The sequence below is a fragment of the Pongo pygmaeus genome, chromosome X (assembly GCF_028885625.2).
Source record: "Pongo pygmaeus isolate AG05252 chromosome X, NHGRI_mPonPyg2-v2.0_pri, whole genome shotgun sequence".
NCBI classification, from domain to species: Eukaryota; Metazoa; Chordata; class Mammalia; order Primates; family Hominidae; genus Pongo; species Pongo pygmaeus.
Window position 1 is genome coordinate 73,111,323 of NC_072396.2, and position 24,322 is coordinate 73,135,644.

A 24,322-nucleotide genomic window follows, 5' to 3' on the forward strand; every position below is an offset into this window, starting at 1 on the left:
TGACAAATATGTTTTGGAAGGTGAATGGGACTTTGGTGAAGAAAGCTACACAACCCATTTCTAACAAAGGGAAGAGCAAGTACAAAGCTAACCAATCCCCTAGGTTTGCTGGCTTTCCTCTGGGCATGAGGCTTAGAATAAGGGCTGAGAGAAAGCCAAAACTGTTGGGCAGAGAAAATGTGACAAGAGGCCAAAACCGCCTAAGGGGTCTTCAAATGCCCATTCAGGTACTTAATAAGTGGCCTTTCAATCCCAAATTATCTTAGCATCTTCCCTACCTCACTATTTCTCTCTGCTAGCCTCCATACACAGAAATAAATATTAGCAAGGCAAGCACAATTCTTCCTTGCTAATAAATATAAAATGTAAGCCATGTATAATGGTTCTTAACACTGGTAGCAGTTTTAATTTCTCTGATCTTCTACTATACCAGTATCTGGTGCAAGGTAGCAAAATACATTTAGTACCTTGATGTAATTTAGAAGCAATGATTGATCCTACCTTCCTTGTGTAAGACTCTTAGCTGACTTAGATTAGAGAACATAAGTCCTATGTAATTAACACGTTCACAAATGTAGAGAGAGCTGTTTTTGAAATGCTGAAGTACCAAGGACGCTTTGCTGTAGGCTTATGAATCTTGGCTGCATTTTACCACTGCTTCCAGTATGTAGCTCCTTTAATGAACCTAGTATTCTGGTGCATTAAGTCACTTATTTAGGGTCTAGTCACGCTGAATTCTATATACTGCGAGCCAGAGGTCTAATCAACCTATGGTCTTTGTCACATGGTATACTGGAAAGAAGAGGTCTTTGTGCAGATCTATTCTCCCTATAGCAAAACAAGTCGTGGGCCTGGCCTGCTGCCAGAAAGTTAGTAGTGTCATCTGTGTAGATGAAATTCAGCACCTCATTATCTTGCATTGTGCCAGGAGAGTGGGAAGAAGATTGACTTGGTAATTTGCTATGTTTCGATCCTAATCTGTTTAGAAATATGATTTCTTTAAAAGGAAATGGAAAAAGAATGTGTTTCTCATGATAGCTTCACAGTATCTCCTGAGAGGATGTTCAGTTATTGTAAATACAGCAATTTAATTCTCTCCTTGAATTTCAGATGTATTTCATCTCTTTAAAAAATAAATGTGTTGAAATGATCAGATTATAAAGTATGAATTGTATACTTCCAAAAGTGGAATTTTATATTTCAGATTACACAAAAAAAACTTTTTTCATGAGTCATAAAGTTATTGGTTTGTATGTTATTTTTTTTTTAATTTTAATTTTAATTTTTATTTTTTTTTGATGGGAATATCTTTTTTTTATTATTATTATTATTATTATACTTTAGGCTCTATGGTACATGTGTGCAACGTGCAGGTAAGTTACATATGTATACATGTGCCATGCTGGTGCGCTGCAACCACCAACTCGTCATCTAGCATTAGGTATATCTCCCAGTGCTATCCCTCCCCCCTCCCCCTACCCCACAACAGTCCCCGAAGTGTGATGTTCTCCTTCCTGTGACCATGTGTTCTCATTGTTCAATTCCCACCTATGAGTGAGAATATGTGGCGTTTGGTTTTTTGTTCTTGCGATAGTTTACTGAGAATGATGATTTCCAATTTCATCCATGTCCCTACAAAGGACATGAACTCATCATTTTTTATGGCTGCATAGTATTCCATGGTGTATATGTGCCACATTTTCTTAATCCAGTCTATCATTGTTGGACATTTGGGTTGGTTCCAAGTCTTTGCTATTGTGAATAATGCTGCAATAAACATACGTGTGCATGTGTCTTTATAGCAGCATGATTTATAGTCCTTTGGGTATATACCCAGTAATGGGATGGCTGGGTCAAATGGAATTTCTAGTTCTAGATCCCTGAGGAATCGCCACACTGACTTCCACAAGGGTTGAACTAGTTTACAGTCCCACCAACAGTGTAAAAGTGTTCCTATTTCTCCACATCCTCTCCAGCACCTGTTGTTTCCTGACTTTTTAATGATTGCCATTCTAACTGGTGTGAGATGGTATCTCATTGTGGTTTTGATTTGCATTTCTCTGATGGCCAGTGATGGTGAGCATTTTTTCATGTGTTTTTTGGCTGCATAAATGTCTTCTTTTGAGAAGTGTCTGTTCATGTCCTTCGCCCACTTTTTGATGGGGTTGTTTGTTTTTTCTTGTAAATTTGTTTGAGTTCATTGTAGATTCTGGATATTAGCCCTTTCTCAGATGAGTAGGTTGCAAAAATTTTCTCCCATTTTGTAGGTTGCCTGTTCACTCTGATGGTAGTTTCCTTTGCTGTGCAGAAGCTCTTTAGTTTAATTAGATCCCATTTGTCAATTTTGGCTTTTGTTGCCATTGCTTTTGGTGTTTTAGACATGAAGTCCTTGCCCATGCCTATGTCCTGAATGGTAATGCCTAGGTTTTCTTCTAGGGTTTTTATGGTTTTAGGTCTAACATTTAAGTCTTTAATCCATCTTGAATTGATTTTTGTATAAGGTGTAAGGAAGGGATCCAGTTTCAGCTTTCTACATATGGCTAGCCAGTTTTCCCAGCACCATTTATTAAATAGGGAATCCTTTCCCCATTTCTTGTTTTTGTCAGGTTTGTCAAAGATCAGATAGTTGTAGATATGTGGCATTATTTCTGACGGCTCTGTTCTGTTCCATTGATCTATATCTCTGTTTTGGTACCAGTACCATGCTGTTTTGGTTACTGTAGCCTTGTAGTATAGTTTGAAGTCAGGTAGTGTGATGCCTCCAGCTTTGTTCTTTTGGCTTAGGATTGACTTGGCGATGCGGGCTCTTTTTTGGTTCCATATGAACTTTAAAGTAGTTTTTTCCAATTCTGTGAAGAAAGTCATTGGTAACTTGATGGGGATGGCATTGAATCTGTAAATTACCTTGGGAAGGATGGTCATTTTCATGATATTGATTCTTCCTACCCATGAGCATGGAATGTTCTTCCATTTGTTTGTATCCTCTTTTATTTCCTTGAGCAGTGGTTTGTAGTTTTCCTTGAAGAGGTCCTTCACATCCCTTGTAAGTTGGATTCCTAGGTATTTTATTCTCTTTGAAGCAATTGTGAATGGGAGTTCACTCATGATTTGGCTCTCTGTTTGTCTGTTATTGATGTATAAGAATGCTTGTGATTTTTGTACATTGATTTTGTATCCTGAGACTTTGCTGAAGTTGCTTATCAGCTTAAGGAGATTTTGGGCTGAGACAATGGGGTTTTCTAGATATACTATCATGTCATCTGCAAACAGGGACAATTTGACTTCCTCTTTTCCTACTTGAATACCCTTGATTTCCTTCTCCTGCCTAATTGCCGTGGCCAGAACTTCCAACACTATGTTGAATAGAAGTGGTGAGAGAGGGCATCCCTGTCTTGTGCCAGTTTTCAAAGGGAATGCTTCCAGTTTTTGCCCATTCAGTATGATATTGGCTGTGGGTTTGTCATAAATAGCTCTTATTATTTTGAGATACGTCCCATCAATACCTAATTTATTGAGAGTTTTTAGCATGAAAGGTTGTTGAATTTTGTCAAAGGCCTTTTCTGCATCTATTGAGATAATCATGTGGTTTTTGTCTTTGGTTCTGTTTATATGCTGGATTACATTTATTGATTTGCGTATATTGAACCAGCCTTGCATCCCAGGGATGAAGCCCACTTGATCATGGTGGATAAGCTTTTTGATGTGCTGCTGGATTCTGTTTGCCAGTATTTTATTGAGGATTTTTGCATCAATATTCATCAAGGATATTGGTCTAAAATTCTCCTTTTTTGTTGTGTCTCTGCCAGGTTTTGGTATCAGGATGATGCTGGCCTCATAAAATGAGTTAGGGAGGATTCCCTCTTTTTCTGTTGATTGGAATAGTTTCAGAAGGAATGGTACCAGCTCCTCCTTGTACCTCTGGTAGAATTCGGCTGTGAACCCATCTGGTCCTGGACTTTTTTTTGGTTGGTAAGCTATTGATTATTGCCACAATTTCAGCTCCTGTTACTGGTCTATTCAGAGATTCAACTTCTTCCTAGTTTAGTCTTGGGAGGGTGTATGTGTTGAGGAATTTATCCATTTCTTCTAGATTTTCTAGTTTATTTGCGTAGAGGTGTTTGTAGTATTCTCTGATGGTAGTTTGTATTTCTGTGGGATCGGTGGTGATATCCCCTTTATCATTTTTTATTGCATCTATTTGATTCTTCTCTCTTTTTTTCTTTATTAATCTTGCTAGCGGTCTATCAATTTTGTTGATCCTTTCAAAAAACCAGCTCCTGGATTCATTTATTTTTTGAAGGGTTTTTTGTGTCTCTATTTCCTTCAGTTCTGCTCTGATTTTAGTTATTTCTTGCCATCTGCTAGCTTTTGAATGTGTTTGCTCTTGCTTTTCTAGTTCTTTTAATTGTGATGTTAGGGTGTCAATTTTGGATCTTTCCTGCTTTCTCTTGTGGGCATTTAGTGCTATAAATTTCCCTCTGCACACTGCTTTGAATGCATCCCAGAGATTCTGGTATGTTGTGTCTTGGTTCTCATTGGTTTCAAAGAACATCTTTATTTCTGCCTTCATTTCGTTATGTACCCAGTAGTCATTCAGGAGCAGGTTGTTCAGTTTCCATGTAGATGAGCGGTTTTGAGTGAGATTCTTAATCCTGAGTTCTAGCTTGATTGCACTGTGATCTGAGAGATAGTTTGTTATAATTTCTGTTCTTTTACATTTATTGAGGAGAGCTTTACTTCCAAGTATGTGGTCAATTTTGGAATAGGTGTGGTGTGGTGCTGAAAAAAATGTATATTCTGTTGATTTGGGGTGGAGAGTTCTGTAGATGTCTATTAGGTCCGCTTGGTGCAGAGCTGAGTTCAATTCCTGGGTATCCTTGTTGACTTTCTGTCTTGTTGATCTGTCTAATGTTGACAGTGGGGTGTTAAAGTCTCCCATTATTAATGTGTGGGAGTCTAAGTCTCTTTGTAGGTCACTCAGGACTTGCTTTATGAATCTGGGTGCTCCTGTATTGGGTGCATATATATTTACGATAGTTAGCTCTTCTTGTTGAATTAATCCCTTTACCATTATGTAATGGCCTTCTTTGTCTCTTTTGATCTTTGTTGGTTTAAAGTCTGTTTTATCAGAGACTAGGAATGCAACCCCTGCCTTTTTTTGTTTTCCATTTGCTTGGTAGATCTTCCTCCATCCTTTTATTTTGAGCCTATGTGTGTCTCTGCACGTGAGATGGGTTTCCTGAATACAGCACACTGATGGGTCTTGAGTCTTTATCCAATTTGCCAGTGTGTGTCTTTTAATTGGAGCATTTAGTCCATTTACATTTAAAGTTAATATTGTTATGTGTGAATTTGATCCTGTCATTATGATGTTAGCTGGTTATTTTGCTCGTTAGTTGATGCAGTCTCTTCCTAGTCTTGATGGTCTTTACATTTCGGTATGATTTTGCAGTGGCTGGTACCGGTTGTGCCTTTCCATGTTTAGCGCTTCCTTCAGGAGCTCTTTTAGGGCAGGCCTGGTGGTGACAAAATCTCTCAGCATTTGTTTGTCTGTAAAGTATTTTATTTCTCCTTCACTTATGAAGCTTAGTTTGGCAGGATATGAAATTCTGGGTTGAAAATTCTTTTCTTTAGGAATGTTGAATATTGGCCCCCACTCTCTTCTGGCTTGTAGGGTTTCTGCCAAGAGATCCGCTGTTAGTCTGATGGGCTTCCCTTTGATGGTAACCCGACCTTTCTCTCTGGCTGCCCTTAACATTTTTTCCTTCATTTCAACTTTGGTGAATCTGACAATTATGTGTCTTGGAGTTGCTCTTCTCGAGGAGTATCTTTGTGGCGTTCTCTGTATTTCCTGAATCTGAATGTTGGCCTGCCTTGCTAGATTGGGGAAGTTCTCCTGGATAATATCCTGCAGAGTGTTTTCCAACTTGTTTCCATTCTCCCCATCACTTTCAGGTACACCAATCAGACGTAGATTTGGTCTTTTCACATAGTCCCACATTTCTTGGAGGCTTTGCTCATTTCTTTTTATTCTTTTTTCTCTAAACTTCCCTTCTCGCTTCATTTCATTCATTTCGTCTTCCAGGGCTGACACCCTTTCTTCCATTTGATCGCATCGGCTCCTGAGGCTTCTGCATTCTTCACGTAGTTCTCGAGCCTTGGTTTTCAGCTCCATCAGCTCCTTTAAGCACTTCTCTGTATTGGTTATTCTAGTTATACATTCTTCTAAATTTTTTTCAAAGTTTTCAACTTCTTTGCCTTTGGTTTGAATATCCTCCCGTAGCTCGGAGTAATTTGATCGTCTGAAGCCTTCTTCTCTCAGCTCGTCAAAGTCATTCTCCGTCCAGCTTTGTTCCGTTGCTGGTGAGGAACTGCGTTCCTTTGGAGGAGGAGAGGTACTCTGCTTTCTAGAGTTTCCAGTTTTTCTGCTCTGTTTTTTCCCCATCTTTGTGGTTTTATCTACTTTTGGTCTTTGATGATGGTGATGTATAGATGGGTTTTTGGTGTGGGTGTCCTTTCTGCCAGTTTTCCTTCTAACAGACAGGACCCTCAGCTGCAGGTCTGTTGGAGTACCTGGCCGGCCGTGTGAGGTGTCAGTCTGCCCCTGCTGGGGGGTGCCTCCCAGTTAGGCTGCTCGGGGGTCAGGGGTCAGGGACCCACTTGAGGAGGCAGTCAGCCCGTTCTCAGATCTCCAGCTGCGTGCTGGGAGAACCACTGCTCTCCTCAAAGCTGTCAGACAGGGACATTTAAGTCTGCAGAGGTTACTGCTGTCTTTTTGTTTGTCTGTGCCCTGCCCCCAGAGGTGGAGCCTACAGAGGCAGGCAGGCCTCCTTGAGCTGTGGTGGGCTCCACCCAGTTCAAGCTTCCAGGCTGCTTTGTTTACCCAAGGGAGCCTGGGCAATGGCGGGCGCCCCTCCCCCAGCCTCGCTGCCGACTTGCTGTTTGATCTCAGACTGCTGTGCTAGCAATCAGCGAGACTCCGTGGGCGTAGGACCCTCTGAGCCAGGTGTGGGCTATATTCTCCTGGGGCACCGTTTCCTAAGCCCGTCGGAAAAGCACAGTATTCGGGTGGGAGTGGCCCAATTTTCCAGGTGCCGTGTGTCACCCCTGGAAAGGGAACTCCCTGACCCCTTGCGCTTCCCGAGTGAGGCAATGCCTCGCCCCTGCTTCGGCTGGCGCACGGTGCACTCACCCACTGACCTGCGCCCACTGTCTGGCACTCCCTAGTGAGATGAACACGGTACCTCAGATGGAAATGCAGAAATCACCCGTCTTCTGCGTTGCTCGCGCTGGGAGCTGTAGACCGGAGCTGTTCCTAATCGGCCATCTTGGCTCCTCCCCATACTATGTTATTTTTATACATCATCTCCAAAACTCTTTAAAAATAAGTTTACATTGTAACCTATTTAAAGGAGAAAGGCGTATTTGTGGTACACATATTTTATCTCAGAGGTTACTTTCAAGTTTCATTTCAGCATTTTGAGTCTAATTCATTCTTGCCACCCTGTAGCATAGTATGCAAAATCCAGAAGCTATCAGAAGCAAGGCCCAAATTTAGTGTAGTAAAGCTTCTAGTACATGGATGAAATACACACATAAGAAAGAAAAAAGAACAAGGCCAGGTGTGGTGGCTCACACCTGTGTTCCCAGTACTTTGGGAGACCAAGACAGGAGGATCTCTTGAGGCCAGGAACTTGAGATCAGCCTGGGAACATAGCAAGACCCCCATCTCAAAAAAATTTTTTTTAAATTAGCCAAGCTGGGTGGTGCACATGTGTTGTCCCAGCTACTTGAGAGGTTGAGGCAGGAGGATCACTTGAGCCCAGGAGTTTGAGGCTGCAGTGAGATATGACTGCACCACTGCACTCGAACTTGGGCAACAAAGTGATGACCTGTCTCAAAAAGAAAAAGAAAGAAAAAATTCAGTGGATATCAAGTTTCTGACCCTTAGTTTCTCTCTCAGACAGTTTGGGGTAAGGAAAGAGCATAGGATTTAAAATCACACAAATCCTAGCTCTACTACTTTTAGCTTTGTGGGCTTGGCCAAGTCATGTAACCTCTCTCAAGCTAACTTTTCTCATTGTATAATGATAGTAATGATACTTCCTTTGATAAGACTTTATAAGGACTAGAGATAAAGTAAAATGCCTAAACCGTTGCAGGCACATAACAGGTGCTCAATAATTGGTAATTATTAGTATCAACTGTAAAATGAGAATAGTACTAATCCATTTATTTCTCAGGTTATACGTTGAATGAATGAGAATGCTTTTTTTTTCAAGCACCTTAATCTCTTAGCTATTTCGTAGTTGAAAAGAAGTTATCCTGCTTATCTCACAGGATTGTGATGATCAAAAAGGATAATAAATGCTAAAACACCTAGAAAAACATAAAGTGCTGCTCAATATTGGGACCAAACTTCCCTATATACTGAACATCTCACTATATGGTCCAGAAGGGAATCTTCATGGTGATTCTTAGTCCTCAATAGACAGCTGTATCTAGTGTGATAAGACAGGGAAGTCTCAAAACACTTTACAAAGATTTATGTCAGGTTTCAAAGTTTGCTGTTAACGAAGTAGACCTTAATTACCCAGAAAACTCATTTCTATGGAACTCCTTATATGGAGCCAAGGAAGCAAGGTGTTAAACTGTGCATAACTCTATTAGGTGAGGACTGTATAGCATTGTAATTAGAAAGAAATCTGAGGTATAGTGTTCAAGCCAACTCTATAAATGCCATCTTAAAGATTATATAATGTATTCTAAAATATTTCATATGGATTTTTAAAGAATTGAATAACAATCAAATATGCTAAACATAAAAATGACTCAGGACACAGTTTAATAATTCCTGATGCCAAATATATATCAGAATCTGTAGGACCTTAACAATATTATTTATGAATATAAATTATTGATCAAAACTGTACAAGTAAATGTTGAAGACTGGACCGAACCTGATCTGGGTTGAAGTCCTGAGCTCCCTCACTCACTCATCCTCTAATTTGGAGCTAGTCGGCCTCCACGTCATTTCACTGATTGCTGTAAAGGTCAAATGAATTGATGTCTGTGCAAATGCTATGCAAACTGTAAAGTGATGTGCAAATGTGAAGTATTATTTATCATAAAAGTTGAATACAGAAAAATGGTTTGAAACAGTTTATTAATTTGGGAATGTCAAAGAAATAAGAGATTATGAGAAAACCAAAGGCCTGGTTATGTTTAGTATATCATGCAACATTGCCATGGAGTGGCAACCATAGCAACAAAGTAAGTAATCTTTTCCACCAGACATTTCTGGTTACAGCCTCTTGTTTGACTCAAGCCAGTCCCTCTCCTTGACTGCCTTTTTACCTCCTCACTTTTGATCCTTATTCATCCTTCCAAGATCCAGCTGTAGGCTTCATAGCCTTTAAGAGGCCTTGATAAACCGCTATCCAGATAGCTCATCTTAGTTTACATTCTTCCACGTGCATGCTTAAGATACTTATATTTTCTAGGCCTTTTTCATGTGCTTCTCGCATCTTCACAGCTATGTAACAAGCCAAAAGAGGTCAGAGATTCCTTCTACCTCAGTGTGGCAACTAGCATAATGCAAACAAACAGTTAAGTACTTAATGAATATTTGTAGATTGAAAGAAAACATGCTGCAGGCCCAATGCTAAAGCATACCCTTCTTTCAAAAAAGAAAACTATATTTGAAAGAGCTTAGGAGATGGTCAGTAGACAATGCAGTTGTCTATGAAGCCACAGTGAGTTATATATATAATGGCAACTAATTGGTAAGTTATTGAGAGATCAAGGGAAGAAGTTGTTATAAATATTTGTTCATGAGGGAGCAGCTTTCAGGCCCTTTCCAGTTCTATCCCTGTACCACAGTAATGATACTGTGCACAAATGGCTTCCTCAAAGGGCTATACCGTGTAATATACATAATGTTCCATTTTCACATTTAAATGTAAGTTAAGAAACAAAATTACATTGTAATTTATCATCACATATTTATTATCTCCCCTTCATCTCCCAAATTTTATGATTTTTCTGATTGCTAAGGTATAGTGTGGCACTCTTCACCATTTATTGGCATAATACAGAGCTTAGATAACATTCACATGCAGAACACCTTCCCTGGGGCCCCTGGGGTTCTGTAGATTTTTCTAGCACGATGGCTGTAACTAGGCCCCCTTTTCTTCTTGCTCAAGAAAGCCTATCAGAATGTGAATAAGAGTGACACTATCATAGAAATAACATTTGTTCCAGTTTTTATTTAAGTAAATTATTAGTGACCTTCAGGACTTCGTTAGTAACAAAATGTTTGCAGTACACTTCAATACCACAGTTGCAGTCACTGGGGCAGTAAAATGGACTTTGGTTTCACATTTAAGGACCTGGATTCAAGTTGTAAGTCTGCCACTTATTTTCTATGAAACTTTGAACATGCTTCTTGATCTCTCAGCCTCAGTTCCTATAAAATGGCAATAACAGTAATACATCACTGGGATGATATGGGGATTAAATACAATGTTATTTGAAAAACCAATTTTTAAAATGTAAAGCCCTGGGCAAATCTGAGTTCTATATCCCCTTATGTACCCATGTAATTCTCCTTTCTGTCATTGCCATGCCCTTGGTTTAGGCCTTCCAACTACCTATTGCTTTGTCTCCTTCCTTACCTTATATGAATTCCTCATCCCCTTTTCCTTCAAAATCATTCTCTTGTAGTTGATCCAACTAACAGTCACAGATTCATGTTCTTTTCCATTAGAATTAGCTATGCTAAGCCCTAACTCCTAGAAGTTATTCTTAATTATGAACTTGCATGCAGTCTGGGACAGAAAAACAGAAAACTCCTTACTTATTTTAGAGTTTTCAATCTTTTCCTCCACCCCCAGATAATGTTTTTATATACACCAAAAGTCAAGCTCTTCTCTTGCCTTCCCAATACCTCCAGTCTATACCCACACATAGCCCAGTGCTGAAAGACAGCTTAGGGAATGCAGAAGAAAGGGATTGACCACCAAAAACAAGACAAGGATCTTGTGGGAAGACAGGACCCAAGTTCTCTAGATGGCTGAACTACAACCTCAAATATGCTGGCATTCTCAAAATTTGTATGGGAACCTTCAGCAGTAGGGCCTGGCTATACCTACTGCTACTGTTCCAAGCTCTAACACCACGTGGTCCAGTCCAATAGAGCAAACAAAGATTGTAAAACTAGGACCAGCTGCCACTTACAATGTTTCTTGGCCTTCACAAGCAACTCCACTCCTTGCCCATTGCTCCTCCTACTGGTTCTGATCCATATTGGAACTCCCTCTAACTTGCATTGCCTTCTCCCTCATTCACTAGTTGTCCCAGTTGGATGAGAATTGTGAGTTCCTAGGTCTCTCTCAAAAGACATTCTTCCATATATACGACAGGAGACTTATACAGTGGCAAAATCTAACAACCCAAATGCCCATCAACAGAATAGTGTATGGATAAACTACGATATATTCATACAATGAAATATTAAACAGCAACCAAACCAATGAACTGTAGCAACACCTATGAATATGAGTGAATCTAACCAATATAATGTTAAGCTTATAAAAAGTAAATCCCCTATGTTGAATTGCCAACAAAAGAAAAAACTATGTTTGTATTAAATGTATTTAAGAAGCAAGTCATGTCGGACCTGTAATAAAGACAAACCTAATTTACTACTGAAAAAACTAAGTCCTAAAATATTAAATGTAGCATAATAACCTTTGTAAGCTACAAACAACTAACTTTAAAAATATATATATATTAGGAATATATATAAACGTGATATAATTATATGAAAAGGAAATTGAGGAAATGAATGAACACAGGATTCAGGATAAAGATTACTTGAAAAAAAAAGATTACTTGAGTGGGTAAATTGTAGGGAGATGAGAGTGAGAAGGAAATATATGGTTGAATGTAAGTTTTTAACAAAGTCCTAGCTTTTGTTTTGGGTGACTGTTTTACAAGTGCTTATTACATTATTTTATTAAAGCTAAATAAATACAAAAATAAGCAATGGGGGAACGGAGTCACTATTCAATAATAGTGCTGGGATAACTGACTGTCCAAAATAATGAAATATGCAGAAGAATGAAACTGGACCCCTACCCATCACTATATACAAAAATTAACTCAAGATTGATTAAAGACTTAAATATAAGACCTCAGACTATAAGAATCCTAAACAAAAACCGAGGAAACACCATTCTGGACATCAGCTTTGGGAAAGAATGTATGACTAAGTTATCAAAAACAATTGTAACAAAAACAAAAATTAATAAGTGGGACCTAATTAAACTAAAGAGCTTCTGCACAGCAAAATAAATTATCAACAGAGCAAACAGACAACCTACAGAATGGGAGGAAATATTTGCCAACTATACATCTGACAAAGGTCTGATATCCAGAATCTATAAGGAACTTAAGTTTGTCTTTATTACAGGTCCAAGATGACTTGCTTCTTAAATACGTTTAATACAAACATAGAACAAGGAAATTGAACAAGCAAAAAACAAATAACCCCCTTTAAAAATGGGCAAAAGATATGAACAGACACTTCTAAAAAGAAGATATACAAGTGGCCAAGAAACATGAAAAAATGTTCAGCATCACTAATCATTAGAGAAATGCAAATCAAAATCACAGTGAGAAGCCATCTCACACCAGTCAGAATGGCTTTTATTAAAAAGTCAAAAAATAACAAATGCTAGTGAGGTTGTGGAGAAAATGGAACACTTATGCACTGTTGGTGGGAATGTAAACTTGTTCAACCACTGTGGAAAGCAGTTTGGAGATTGCTCAAAGAACTAAAAATAGAACTACCATTTCACCCAACAATCCCGTTACTGGGTATATATCCAAAAGAAAATGAACCATTCTACCAAAAAGATGTATGCACTCATATGTTCATGGCAGCACTCTTCACAATAGCAAAGACATGGAATCAGCCTAGGTGCACATCAACGGCAGATTGGATAAAGAAAATGTGGTTCATATACACCGTGGAATATAATGCAGCTATAAAAAAGAATAAAAGTATGGCCTTTACAGGTACATGGATACAGCTGGAGGCCATTATCCTAAGCGAATTAACACAGAAACAGAAAACCAAATACCACATGTTCTCGCTTGTAAGTGGGAGCTAACATTGGATACATATGGACATAAAGATGGCAACAATAGACACTGGGGACTACACGTGGAGGGAGGGAAGGAGGGAGGGAGAGTGCAAGGGTTGAAAAACTACATTTTGGGTACTATGCTCACTATCTGGTGATGGAATCAATTTTACTACAAACCTCGGCATCACACAACATACCCATATAACAAACCTGCACATGTACTCCCTGAATCTAAAAGTTGAAATTTTTAAAAAACTAAATAAATAAAAGTGGGCTACACATAGACCAATGTGAATGTGCTATAAATGTAAAATAGATTTCATAATAGATTTCAAAGACTTAGTACCAAAAAAGCAATGTAAAATATCTCATTAATACACATCTATATTGATTACATGCAGAAATTAAAGTAGTTTAGGTTTATTGGGTTACATAACATCTATTAAAAATTAATTTCACCTGATTCTTTTTACTTTTTTAATATGGTTAATAGGAATGTTTAAATTACCTATGTGGCTCACATTTGTGACTCACATTATGTTTCTATCAGACATAGAAACGTGTCATGGTGGTATAAGAATTCTAGAGCACTGCTCTTTATGTGTAAAGCCAGCTGTTTTCAGGCTTAAAGCTATTTAGTTTGTCTTTTTAGGTTTAATAATCCTAATTTATTTTATTTCAGGGCCTCTGAAATCTTAATTGAAAGTTTTAATAAATACAAAAGTAATACATGCTCCTTTTAAAACAAAATTAAGTATCAGAGAAATTTATGATGTAACAGAAGGAATGTAACACCACAATCTTAGCTCCCAGATATAGGCACGGTTAAGAATTAAGAAGATTTTCTAGGTATATGTGTTTTTAAAGTATTAGAATGTGAACATCAAAGTTATCCCTATTCTTTCTCATTTTTTCTGATACCAGAGAGGCAACGGAAGGTCATGGCTCAATGTTTGTGCCAAGCAGAGAACTAAAGTAGTGGTTCCCACCTCTGGAGTTACAGTCCTCTCTCGTTAGCTGGAGTTTGGATTTTTTTTCCTGGCCAAATCTCTTCCCCTCACCCCAAAAAAGTGCCATTTGGCATATGTTTATACTAAAAACTGAAGTGAACTAAAATTAGTGTTTTGAGAATTTCCTAATACCCCTTGGGAAAATATCAGAGACCCAATGGGATATTGTAAGACCAGAACTAACAATCACTATTTCAGGGTATTGATTTCCAACAAAGTACCTGATATTTCTCTCAGTGGGTATGAACCAGGCTTCTGATGGGGGTGTAATGATTTGGAGAAAACAAAATGGATCTATTTCTCTATAGGTTTCTCTCTGTTCTTAGGAAGAAATTCAATGGAGGTAGCTGTGACAGGGGGAGGGGTGGTGGAAAAGGGGTCCAAAGGTCAGATTTTGATTATGTGCTAGATCTTGAAACTTTTCTTTTCAAATTGCCTGAGGCCCTATAAAAATCATTAATATAGAAATAGCTTTTTTTTCAAGCCTTGGACTAAGTGCCATGGAAATTACAGAAGTTATTTTCTTTGTTCACATTATTGATTGACAAGTTCAAAGATTTTGGATACCTTTCTTGGAACAGACATCAAACAGTTTGACATTTTTCCTTCTTTTCTATTCAATGAAATGAATCCTTCATTCAACATCATAGTCTTAGGAAACACACCAATGAATTTTTAAATCATATTCTATATTACCCCCGTTCCTGCACTGGTTGAGACCTGTGAGAGAAAAATAATACAAACTGCTCTTTTACTGCTATTCTGATTAGAATCTCTTTTCCTCTCCTTTTTCAGGGAAATGGCAGACTTGAACTCAAGAGGCATTCCAACGAAGGCTTTTCTGAAACTCTTTTTAAGTCATTGTTCTCAGCCATCCTATCTATTCTAAAGTCCATTATCATTTTTCTTCTAGCCTGAACCCCTTGACGCCACAATTCTAATGTATTTGTCTGTTTCTTTCTTGGTCACATGTTCATTTGTCTTGCTTCTGCCTTCTCTTAGATTGGCAGTTCCTTGAGGTGAGAGACCATGTCTAGGTCTAATTCCAAAGTAATGTAAATCTACATGGTCAGAAAATACTTATTAACAAAATTATTACCTAGAACCCATTTGCCCCAAACCCGACCTAGGTTTATTTTATGAAATTCATGCTTTCATTTAAAACCATTAAGTTCACGTAACAGTAAACTTCTTCAAAGATCACACAAAAAGATAAATTGGAGCTAGAAACACAAATGAACAGCATGGAAGAGTTTTGGATATTAATGGCCCATGTATATATTTTTCACATTTTTAGTTTGCTTTTGCTATATAAAAATGTGTCCTGTTTATGGAGTACTGTGTGATCTTATTTATTAAACAGAACAGTAGATTAGACAGATCATTCAGTTGGAAATACATCTGGAATTCAGATCTAGTTCAAACACTAACTAGCTATGGGACTTACGTGCTCAGTTTTTTGGGCAGAGGAAGGAAATGACCTAACACTGATCCTGATAACCTCACAAGGGTATTGACAAGATCAGTGCATCAGAAATATATCAGAAAGTGTTTTGTAAACTAAATACCATATAAATATGTGGGATGTCATTACGTTTGCAGTTTCAACATTCAAGAAGACCATTCATTTCCTGTTAGCATCCCTTGTACTTTGAGGATGTGGCCACAAGGTCCTTTGGCCTTTGTCAGTTTCGTCAAAAATGCCAGCGAGTTAATGGGTGCAGCACACCAGCATGGCACATGTATACATATGTAACTAACCTGCACATTGTGCACATGTACCCTAAAACTTAAAGTATAATAATAAAAAAAAGCCAGCTTTTAGACACAGATGTGATTTATTTGAAAGAATTATGTTAGCTCACTTTTATCTTTTAAAAAATTAAGACAATATTTTATTAAAATAACTAAACAGGCCCAGCCCAGTGAGGCACGCCTGTAATTCCAGCACTTTGGGAGACCAAGGTGGAAGGATTGCTTGAGTTCAGGAGTTCAAGACCAGCCTGGCCAATGTGGTGAAACTCCATCTCTTAAAAAAAAAAAGAAAGAAAGAAAAAAAGCAACTTTCTTGAGATATAATTCACATATCATACACTTCACCCATTTAGTATATACAATTCAGTGGTTTTTAGAATGTTCTCAGACTTGTGCAATCATCACCACAATTCATTCTAGAACAATTTCATCACCTCAAAAAGAAACCCTTTAGCTATTATCCCCCCATTCCCCTATTCCCTCTCCCAGTCATAGGCAACCAGCAATCTACTTTCTATCCCAATAAGTTTGCCTATTCGGGACATTTCATATCAATGGATTCATACACTACGTGGTATTTTGTGGCTGGCTTCTTTCTCTTAGCATAATTTTTCCAAGGTTTATCCAGGTTGTAACATATATCAATACTTCATTCCTTTTTTATCATGGTAAAATATATATAACATAACATTTTAACCATTTTTAAGTATACAATTCAGTGGCACTGAGTATATTCATAATGTTGTGCAACCATTGCCACTGTACATTTCCAGAACTTTTTCATCCTTCCAAAAAGAAACTCTGTGTCCATCAAACAATAACTCCCCATGCCCCCCCTCCCTGCAGCCCCTGGTCACCTCTATTGTACTTTCTGTATCTATGACTACCTATTCTAGTTCCCTCAGATAAGTGGAATCATACAATATTTGTCCCTTTGTGTCTGGCTTACTTTCCTTAGCATATAAGTCAAGGTCCATCTGCGTTAGAGCATATACAGTACTTCATTCCTTTTTGTGGATGAATCATATTCCATTTATGAATATACTATATTTTATCCACTCATCAATTGATGAACACAGGTTGTTCCTGCTTTGGGATATTATGAATAATGCTGCTGTGAACATTCATGTACAAGATTTTTATGGAAATATGTTTTTATTTATCTTAGCTATGTACCTAGAAGTGGAATTACTGGGCCAAATGTTAACTCTGTGTTCAGCTTTTTAAGGAAATACCAGACTGTTTTCCAAAGCAGCTACATCATTTTATAATCCCACCAGTAGCAGATAAGGGTTCTAATTTGTTTATCTTCTCATCAACACTTGTTACTATTTATCTTTTTGATTATATCATGGTGGGTGTAAAGTGGTATCTCATTGTAGTTTTCATTTACATTTCCCTGATGACCGATGATGTCAAGCATCTTTTCATGTGATTATTGGCCATTTGTATATTTTCTTTAGAGGAATGTCTATTTAGATATTTTGCCTAGTCTTCAAGCAGATTATTTGTCTTTTTATTATTAAGTTCTTTATATATTCTGGATCCCATCTCTTATAAGATATATTCTTTGCCAATATTTTGTCTCATTCTGTGGATAGCCTTTTCACTTTATTGTTGGTTTCATTTGCAGCACAGAGTTTTTAATTTTGATAAAGTTCAATTCATCTATTTTTTTATTTTATCACTTATATTTCTCATTTTTTAGTGTTTCTATTTTCTATTTTTTAGTGTTTCTATTATAACTTAGAAAAGTCCAAGATCTGTTTTTTTTTTACTGAGAAAACTTAGAAAAGGCCACGGTATGTTTTTTACTGATATTTTATATCAGTCACAACTCAAGTGGCTCTGTGATTTCACTGTGATTTCAGGGCTCTATAGCTTCTTTGACCACAGTAGTCTGCCTAGCTTTGCCATCTTAGTTTCTCTCATATTTGACTCTCTGAAGAATGGTATGGTCTAATCTGGGTGACAAGGAGTCAATATTTCTTCTCCCTCACCCTCCTGTAAAAACCTTCCTTCCCATCTTACAGTTGGCAGAAATGGAGTGAGACTGTATCATATAGGTATGTCTGTGTCTTAACATCGAACTAACCTGTACATGGTCTCTCCAATAACTGACTGCATTTTGCCTACAGAGATCTACTATAGTAAGTATTCTGTAACACTTAGCTATGATGTTGGCTGTTAGGCCCTAGCAACCTGTGCTTTTTCTGAATAGCTTAGTACAAAATACTGTAGCAAAAGAATTCGTCGGAGCTGATTACTATAACAGTGTGCCAGAATAATACTTTTACATTTAAAAAAGATGACCTCAAAGATTCCTCTCAGCCATGAAATTATATTAACTTTGAGCAGTTAAAATTATTTTATAAAAACTATATAACATCTGATTTATTTATTCTAGACTAAATAAGCCAAGTGCTGTAATAAAGATCTCAAGCTATATTCTAAAAAATGATCATTGATTACATTCCTACTATGTTCCAGGCACTATGGTAGGCACTCTAATCCTCCCATCATCTCTGCACATGAAGTGGAAGTTACTCTCATTTTACATATAGACACAGACAACAACCTCAGATATGTTAAATAACTTGAGTAGAGTTACAGGTGGTGTGGAGAGATAAGAACAAAAATAAAGTCTTCCTTGTCTTATTTTGCCCCTGTGGGCAGGTGTTCATTTTGTCTTTTTGATGCTTCCAGTATCTATGTTGACCTTTTCTTGCCTGAGCCTTGGGAAGGCTGGGCTTTCTGTAGAGCTACTTGGCTGGAAGGTTTTTCTAGCCACAAGCATTCCACTGGGGTTGTGGGGCATCTGCTCACTTTACTGTCTCTTGGTAGAAAAGCTTAAAGTGAATTTTTAAAGTGAAAGTTTAGAATCTTAGTAAAGCTATTAAGACATAGACCCAACTCCAAACTGCTGTCTCAGTGGGGTTCATCTCTCTTTACCACTAGATCCTTTTATGTCAGTAGGATAGGACCTTGGACATTATTGCCAGTGGTATACAGTATCACTATGGTATGACTGAAAGTTTGAGTACATTTCTACACTCCTATACCACAAAAGCAATCTCATACTATAGAAACAAACCTATACTGTAAAATAGAAGAGAACTGAGCAGGAAATGTTTGGTTTGCATTGCAAACTTTTTTATTTTTTGTTTTTTTCTCACTTTGAGCATCTTGGGCTTCTATTCTGGGGATTAGAGATAGTAAGTAATTATAATATCAAGATGAGATGACAATATCATTCTTTTTCTGTTCCAAATATCATTCTTTTTCTGTTCCAAAGATGGCTCTTTGGCCCATAAGCTGTAACACACATAAGTAAAGGGGTTAAATTGAAGGCATGCAAGAAGCAAGAAACAGTCACTACATGGTCACGTGGGAGAAACATTAGTTGAATACAGATATAATTGTTAGAAGTCAGTCACATTCTCTAGAAGCGTTTTCAGACTTATTGAGTACCAACTTTGTGCCCTCACTTTATGTGCTTTACGTCATTGAATTCTCATAACAATCCTGTGAAGTTAGTATTATTCTCATTTTATAGACAAGAAAACTATGGCTCAGAAAGATTAGGTAATTCGCCCAAAGCCACACAACTAGTGAGTGGCAAATGCAGAGACTGAACCAAAGTCTTTTTTGACTCCAAAGTTCTTTCAACTACACTGCCTCCAAATGACTTAGCATGGTCAGATACTTGCTTTTTTCCTTGTAGTATCCACTGTTATGATCAGCCTGGTGCTAGTAATGCAGCAGCATCTGAAGCATAGTGGTTGGAGGAGAGAGGAAGGGGGCGTTTAAGGACCAGAAAATGGCATCTAAGATAGGAGTTGTCAAGTGGAGACATGGGACCTCTCTCCTGAAACCATGAATTTAAAATTGTATTCTTTACACTAAGAATCCCAACAAGTAAGTCACTAATACTTACAGTTGAGAGTGTGCGTGTGAGGAAAATGTTGCTGCCGTTACTTTTGAGACTTAGAACAGCTGCTATTGCAACCTCCAGGGTACCCTACTCCCACCAGTCTTACTTTTACTTTACAGTAACTGTGAATGTCAAATCTTGTTTTAGGCACAAGGAACAAAGTTTCCCTGCCGCTTACATCTTTCCCCCCAAGAAACACAAAGGGCTTTACAAACCCACAAAGGAGCATTGCATAGAAAGAGAACTCGGACCATACCAAGAGTGATTGGTTTAATATTCCACACATTTCCAGTGAAATTGGGAAAGGCATCTTGCATGCCTTTCCATAAACCTACTAAATCTCCATCTCTTCAAGTTTCCTTAGACTCTCTTTTACTATGGTTTATTCCCTAAATTATTGCTACTGTCAGAAATCCTGTTAGATATCCAGAAATTCACTTTTGAGGATACTGTGTGCTCTGCTGATTTTTTTCTTAAAAATAAAACAGAGTAACTTCCATTTCCACCAAGGTGGAGAAACCCCATTCCTCCTATGTCCTCCCTCTTACAACTAAAATACCCTGGGTATAGCACAACAAACAAAACTGAGTGGTGGAAAGAAAAATGAAGACTGCCTTGGAACTTGAAGAACAAGTGGTGGGCTCCCTGGGTTTCCTTTTTGCCTCTCACATATCCCAGACAGGGCACTACAGAAGCCTCCAATTCATAACTGCCACTAAGCACAGACAAAAAAACGCTCTAAGAAAAGCCTGTTTCCTGTATCCAAAAAAAAGAGGTAAAGGGTCACTTTACAGCAGAAAACTTTTTGACCATACTTTTCCTACTCCAGTGTAACAATAACAGAAAAAGTTTTACCCTCCCCACCGGCCTACAGTTTCAGTGGGACCTACCCAGAAGTTAAGATTCTATTCCATTTCTTCCCCCCACAAAAGCAGACAGCTTGCTCTTAATCCACTACTAGAGCATTGTTGGCAGGACTGAGCAGACAGCTCATCGTCTCTCCCCCATCTGTCAGAAGCAGATGGTGCTCCTATTCTCCTGCCAGAGTAGTGTCAACCCAGTCCAGTGGCAACCTAAGCCACCACACCCACCAAGCAGCAAGGAGAATTAATGGCTCAGTATAAGGTAGGGCTAATTGCCATTAGATTTAACCCCCCCCACCATCTCATGTCATTGCTGCCCAATGGGGGTAAGAGGTTGAGCATCCATCCCTACCTAGTACCAAAAAGACTGAACAAGGAACTGCATGTCAAGACTAGTAAGCTCATTATGTTAAGTGAATTAAGCCAGGCACAGAAAGACAAACTTCACATGTCCTCACTTGTTTGTGGGAGCTAAAAATCAAGACAGTTGAACTAATGGAGATAGAGAGTAGAAGAATGGTTACCAGAGGCTGGGAAGGATAATGAAGGGCTGAGAGGGGAGTGGGGATGGTTAATGGGTACAAAAAATAGTTAGAAGAATAAGACCTAGTATTTAATCATACAACAGGGGGACTATAGTCAATAATAATTTAACTGTACATTTTTAAATAACCAAAAGAGTATAAGTGGATTGTAACACAAAGGATAAATGCCTGAGGGGATGGATACGCCATGTTCCGTGACATGATTGTTTCACATTGCGTGCCTATATCAAAGTACCTCATGTACCCCGTAAATATATACACCTACTATATACCTACAAAAATTAAAAATAAAAAAAAAATTTTAAAGACTAGTAAGGGCCAGTCGCGGTGGCTCATGCCTGTAATCCCAGCACTTTGGGAGGCCGAGGCGGGTGGATCACCTGAAGTCAGGAGTTCGAGACCAGCCTGGCCAACATGGTGAAACTCCGTCTCTACTAAAAATACAAAAAGTAGCCGGGCGTGATGGCAGGCACCTGTAATCCCAGCTGCTCAGGAGGCTGAGGCAGGAGAATCGCTTGAACCCGGGAGGTGGCGGTTGCAGTGAGCCAAGATGGCACCACTGCGCTCCAGCCTGGGCAAGAGAGCGAGACTCCATCTCAAAAAGAAAAAAAATTGTTTAATTTAAAATAAAATAAAAAAAATAAGGACTCTACTTTTCCCTCAGCCCCTGGTACTAGGGAGGCCTGGTGGAAAGCTGAACCCCCACACCTACCTGACAGTAATGAGACTGAAAGAGGCAGCATGAAGCAAGGCTAGTCAGCACTCCTATTCCCACTGCCCTGATGTCAGCAAGGCCCAGTGAGGAACTGAACCACCACCTCCAATCAGCATCAGTGAGGCTTAACAAGATGGTGAAAGGTAAAGCTAATTGGCAATCTGCTTCTCCCCCTCCCATCCCCTGATGCCAGCAGGGCCTGGCAGGGAGCTGACCTTACACCTCCATTCAGAGGCAACAAAATCCAGAAGCCTTGTCAGTCATTGCCCCACTTTCACTGGGATAGTGTCAGTGAGGCCAAGGGGGTAGCCGAACTTTCACTCCACCCATTTGCAACAGGAAAGTGTGAGTCAGTGCCCCACTTTGTTGCCAGGGTCATGTCAGCAGGACACATCAGGAAGCTGAACATACTTGGCCCTCACATTATACCTCACATAGAGGTTTCCTGCTTTAAAAAGAAGATTAAATAGAATCCACAGTTTCATAATATTTAATAATATCTAAAATTTCAAGATTAAAGTTGAAACTCACTAATCAGAAAAGACAAATCCAATGGACACCAACATCAAGATAAATCAGATTTTATCTGACAATTATAAAACATCTGTAGTAAAATCCATAATAAAAATTATCTAACAAGCAATTACAAATCCTCCTGAAACACAGAAATATATATAATCTCAGCAAAGAAATAGAAGTTATAAAAATAAGCAAATAGAAATTATAGAACTGAAAATTACAATAACTGCAATTTTAAAAGTTGGCAAATGAGCTCAATAGTAGAGTGGAGATAACAGAAAACAGAATCCATAAACTTGAGGACAGATGAATACAATTACTTTATCTGAACAACAGGAAAAAAAAAGATCAGAGCCTCAGGGAACCCGTGGGACAATAACAAAAGATCCAGTATTCGTATCATCAGTGTCTAAAAGGAGGGGAGAGAGAAAGAGGTTAGGCTTTCTATTTTTTTTTCATTTTTTGTGTATTCATAGTTATTCATTGAAGCATCCTTATGATGGCTACTTTAAAAATATTTGTCATATAATTCTATCATCTCTGTCATCTCACTGTTGGCTGCTGGCTTCTACTGATTATCTTTTTTTCATTCAATTTGACATATTCTTGGTTCTTAGTATGATGGGTAACATTTTATTGAAACCTTAACATTTTTCTATTTTGTTTTAATGTTCTGGATCTTATTTAAACCCACTTTAGTTAAAGCTTTTTGTGACACTGTCTGGTAGGCGTAGAGGGGCTGCCACCTCATTACTGCCTGGCAGAAGTGGAAGTGTAGGTCCCACACTTGGTCTCCTCTGACACCTGAAGGATAAAGAGCTTCTCATTACTGCTAGATTGGGATAGGAGTTCCAGCTACCTGTAACTAGCTATCAGTACCCAGACCAGTTCCAACTGCTGGAGTCTAGTTATCTGCCAGGGGAGATGAAAGTGTCAGCTCTCTTCTTGGCCTTCTCTGATACCACATCAGCAGGGTACCTTGTTACAGCCTCATGAAGGTGGAATTCTAGGCTCCCCACTTGGCTTTTGTTGGTTGTTTGTGTGAATGGGGTGGGGCCACAGGTTTATTTTCTGTAGTGTTTGACTAAAGCGGATATTATCGAAAAGTTTTCTGTCATGCTGGGTTGCTCCTTTTTTGGTCCTTTGGCTCAAGAGAGCAGGATTTTGCTAGGGCTTTTTTTTTTTTTTTTTTTTCTGTCTGTTCTTGTTGGCATTTCTAGGTTGTTAACCTCTTCATTTCCAAGTCTGGGATTTATGAGGCAAAAAGAAAACCAGGAGAACTTATTACCCTGTCGCTCCTTGGGTCGCAATGGTCAGTCCATTTTTCTCTGTTCTTCAGATTGAGTAAACTATATTCATCTGTCTTTGAGTTTGTTGTTTCTATATTTTGTCATCTCCACTCTGTATTTGAGCCCATTTAGCAAGTTGGTTTATTTTGGTCATTTTAAATTTTAGTTATATAACTTCCATTTTTATTTTTTTAACTTCTATTTTTTGGTTTTGTATTTGTTCATTAGTTTCAAGGGAATTCATAATTATTGAAGCAGTTTTTGATGTCTATTTTAAAACTTCTCTCAAATAGCTCAAAAATCTGATTCATCCCTGTATTATATCAGTTGATTTTTTGATTCACATTATTACTCCTGGTTCTCATTATGATGCGTGATTTTTTTATTGTATTCTGGACATTTTTAATATTGTGTTAGGAGATTTTTGACCCTACTTACATCTTCTATTTAAGCACTTTTTAAGTACAGTGTGTCAGCTCTGGCCTACTTCTGTGGGCTGTAATTCCAATGACAATTTTGTTTTCTAAGCCCTTGCAAT

The 24,322-nt window shown here is 38.3% G+C and overlaps 1 protein-coding gene across 5 annotated transcripts in view; it reads left to right on the forward strand.

Moving 5' to 3' along the window:
- The window catches only part of EDA (ectodysplasin A), a 413,821-nt gene that overhangs the window by 340,743 nt on the left and 48,756 nt on the right, over positions 1-24,322 (forward strand). Inside the window, exon 3 of one of the 5 annotated variants that reach the window (XM_063660144.1) lies at positions 14,960-15,065. The exons of the other annotated variants lie outside the window; for them this stretch is intronic. Coding sequence (XP_063516214.1) covers positions 14,960-14,976 — 17 coding nt within the window. The 3' untranslated portion in view covers positions 14,977-15,065. Of the gene's footprint in view, positions 1-14,959; positions 15,066-24,322 lie in introns of those variants that run through there. 5 annotated transcript variants of the gene reach the window in all.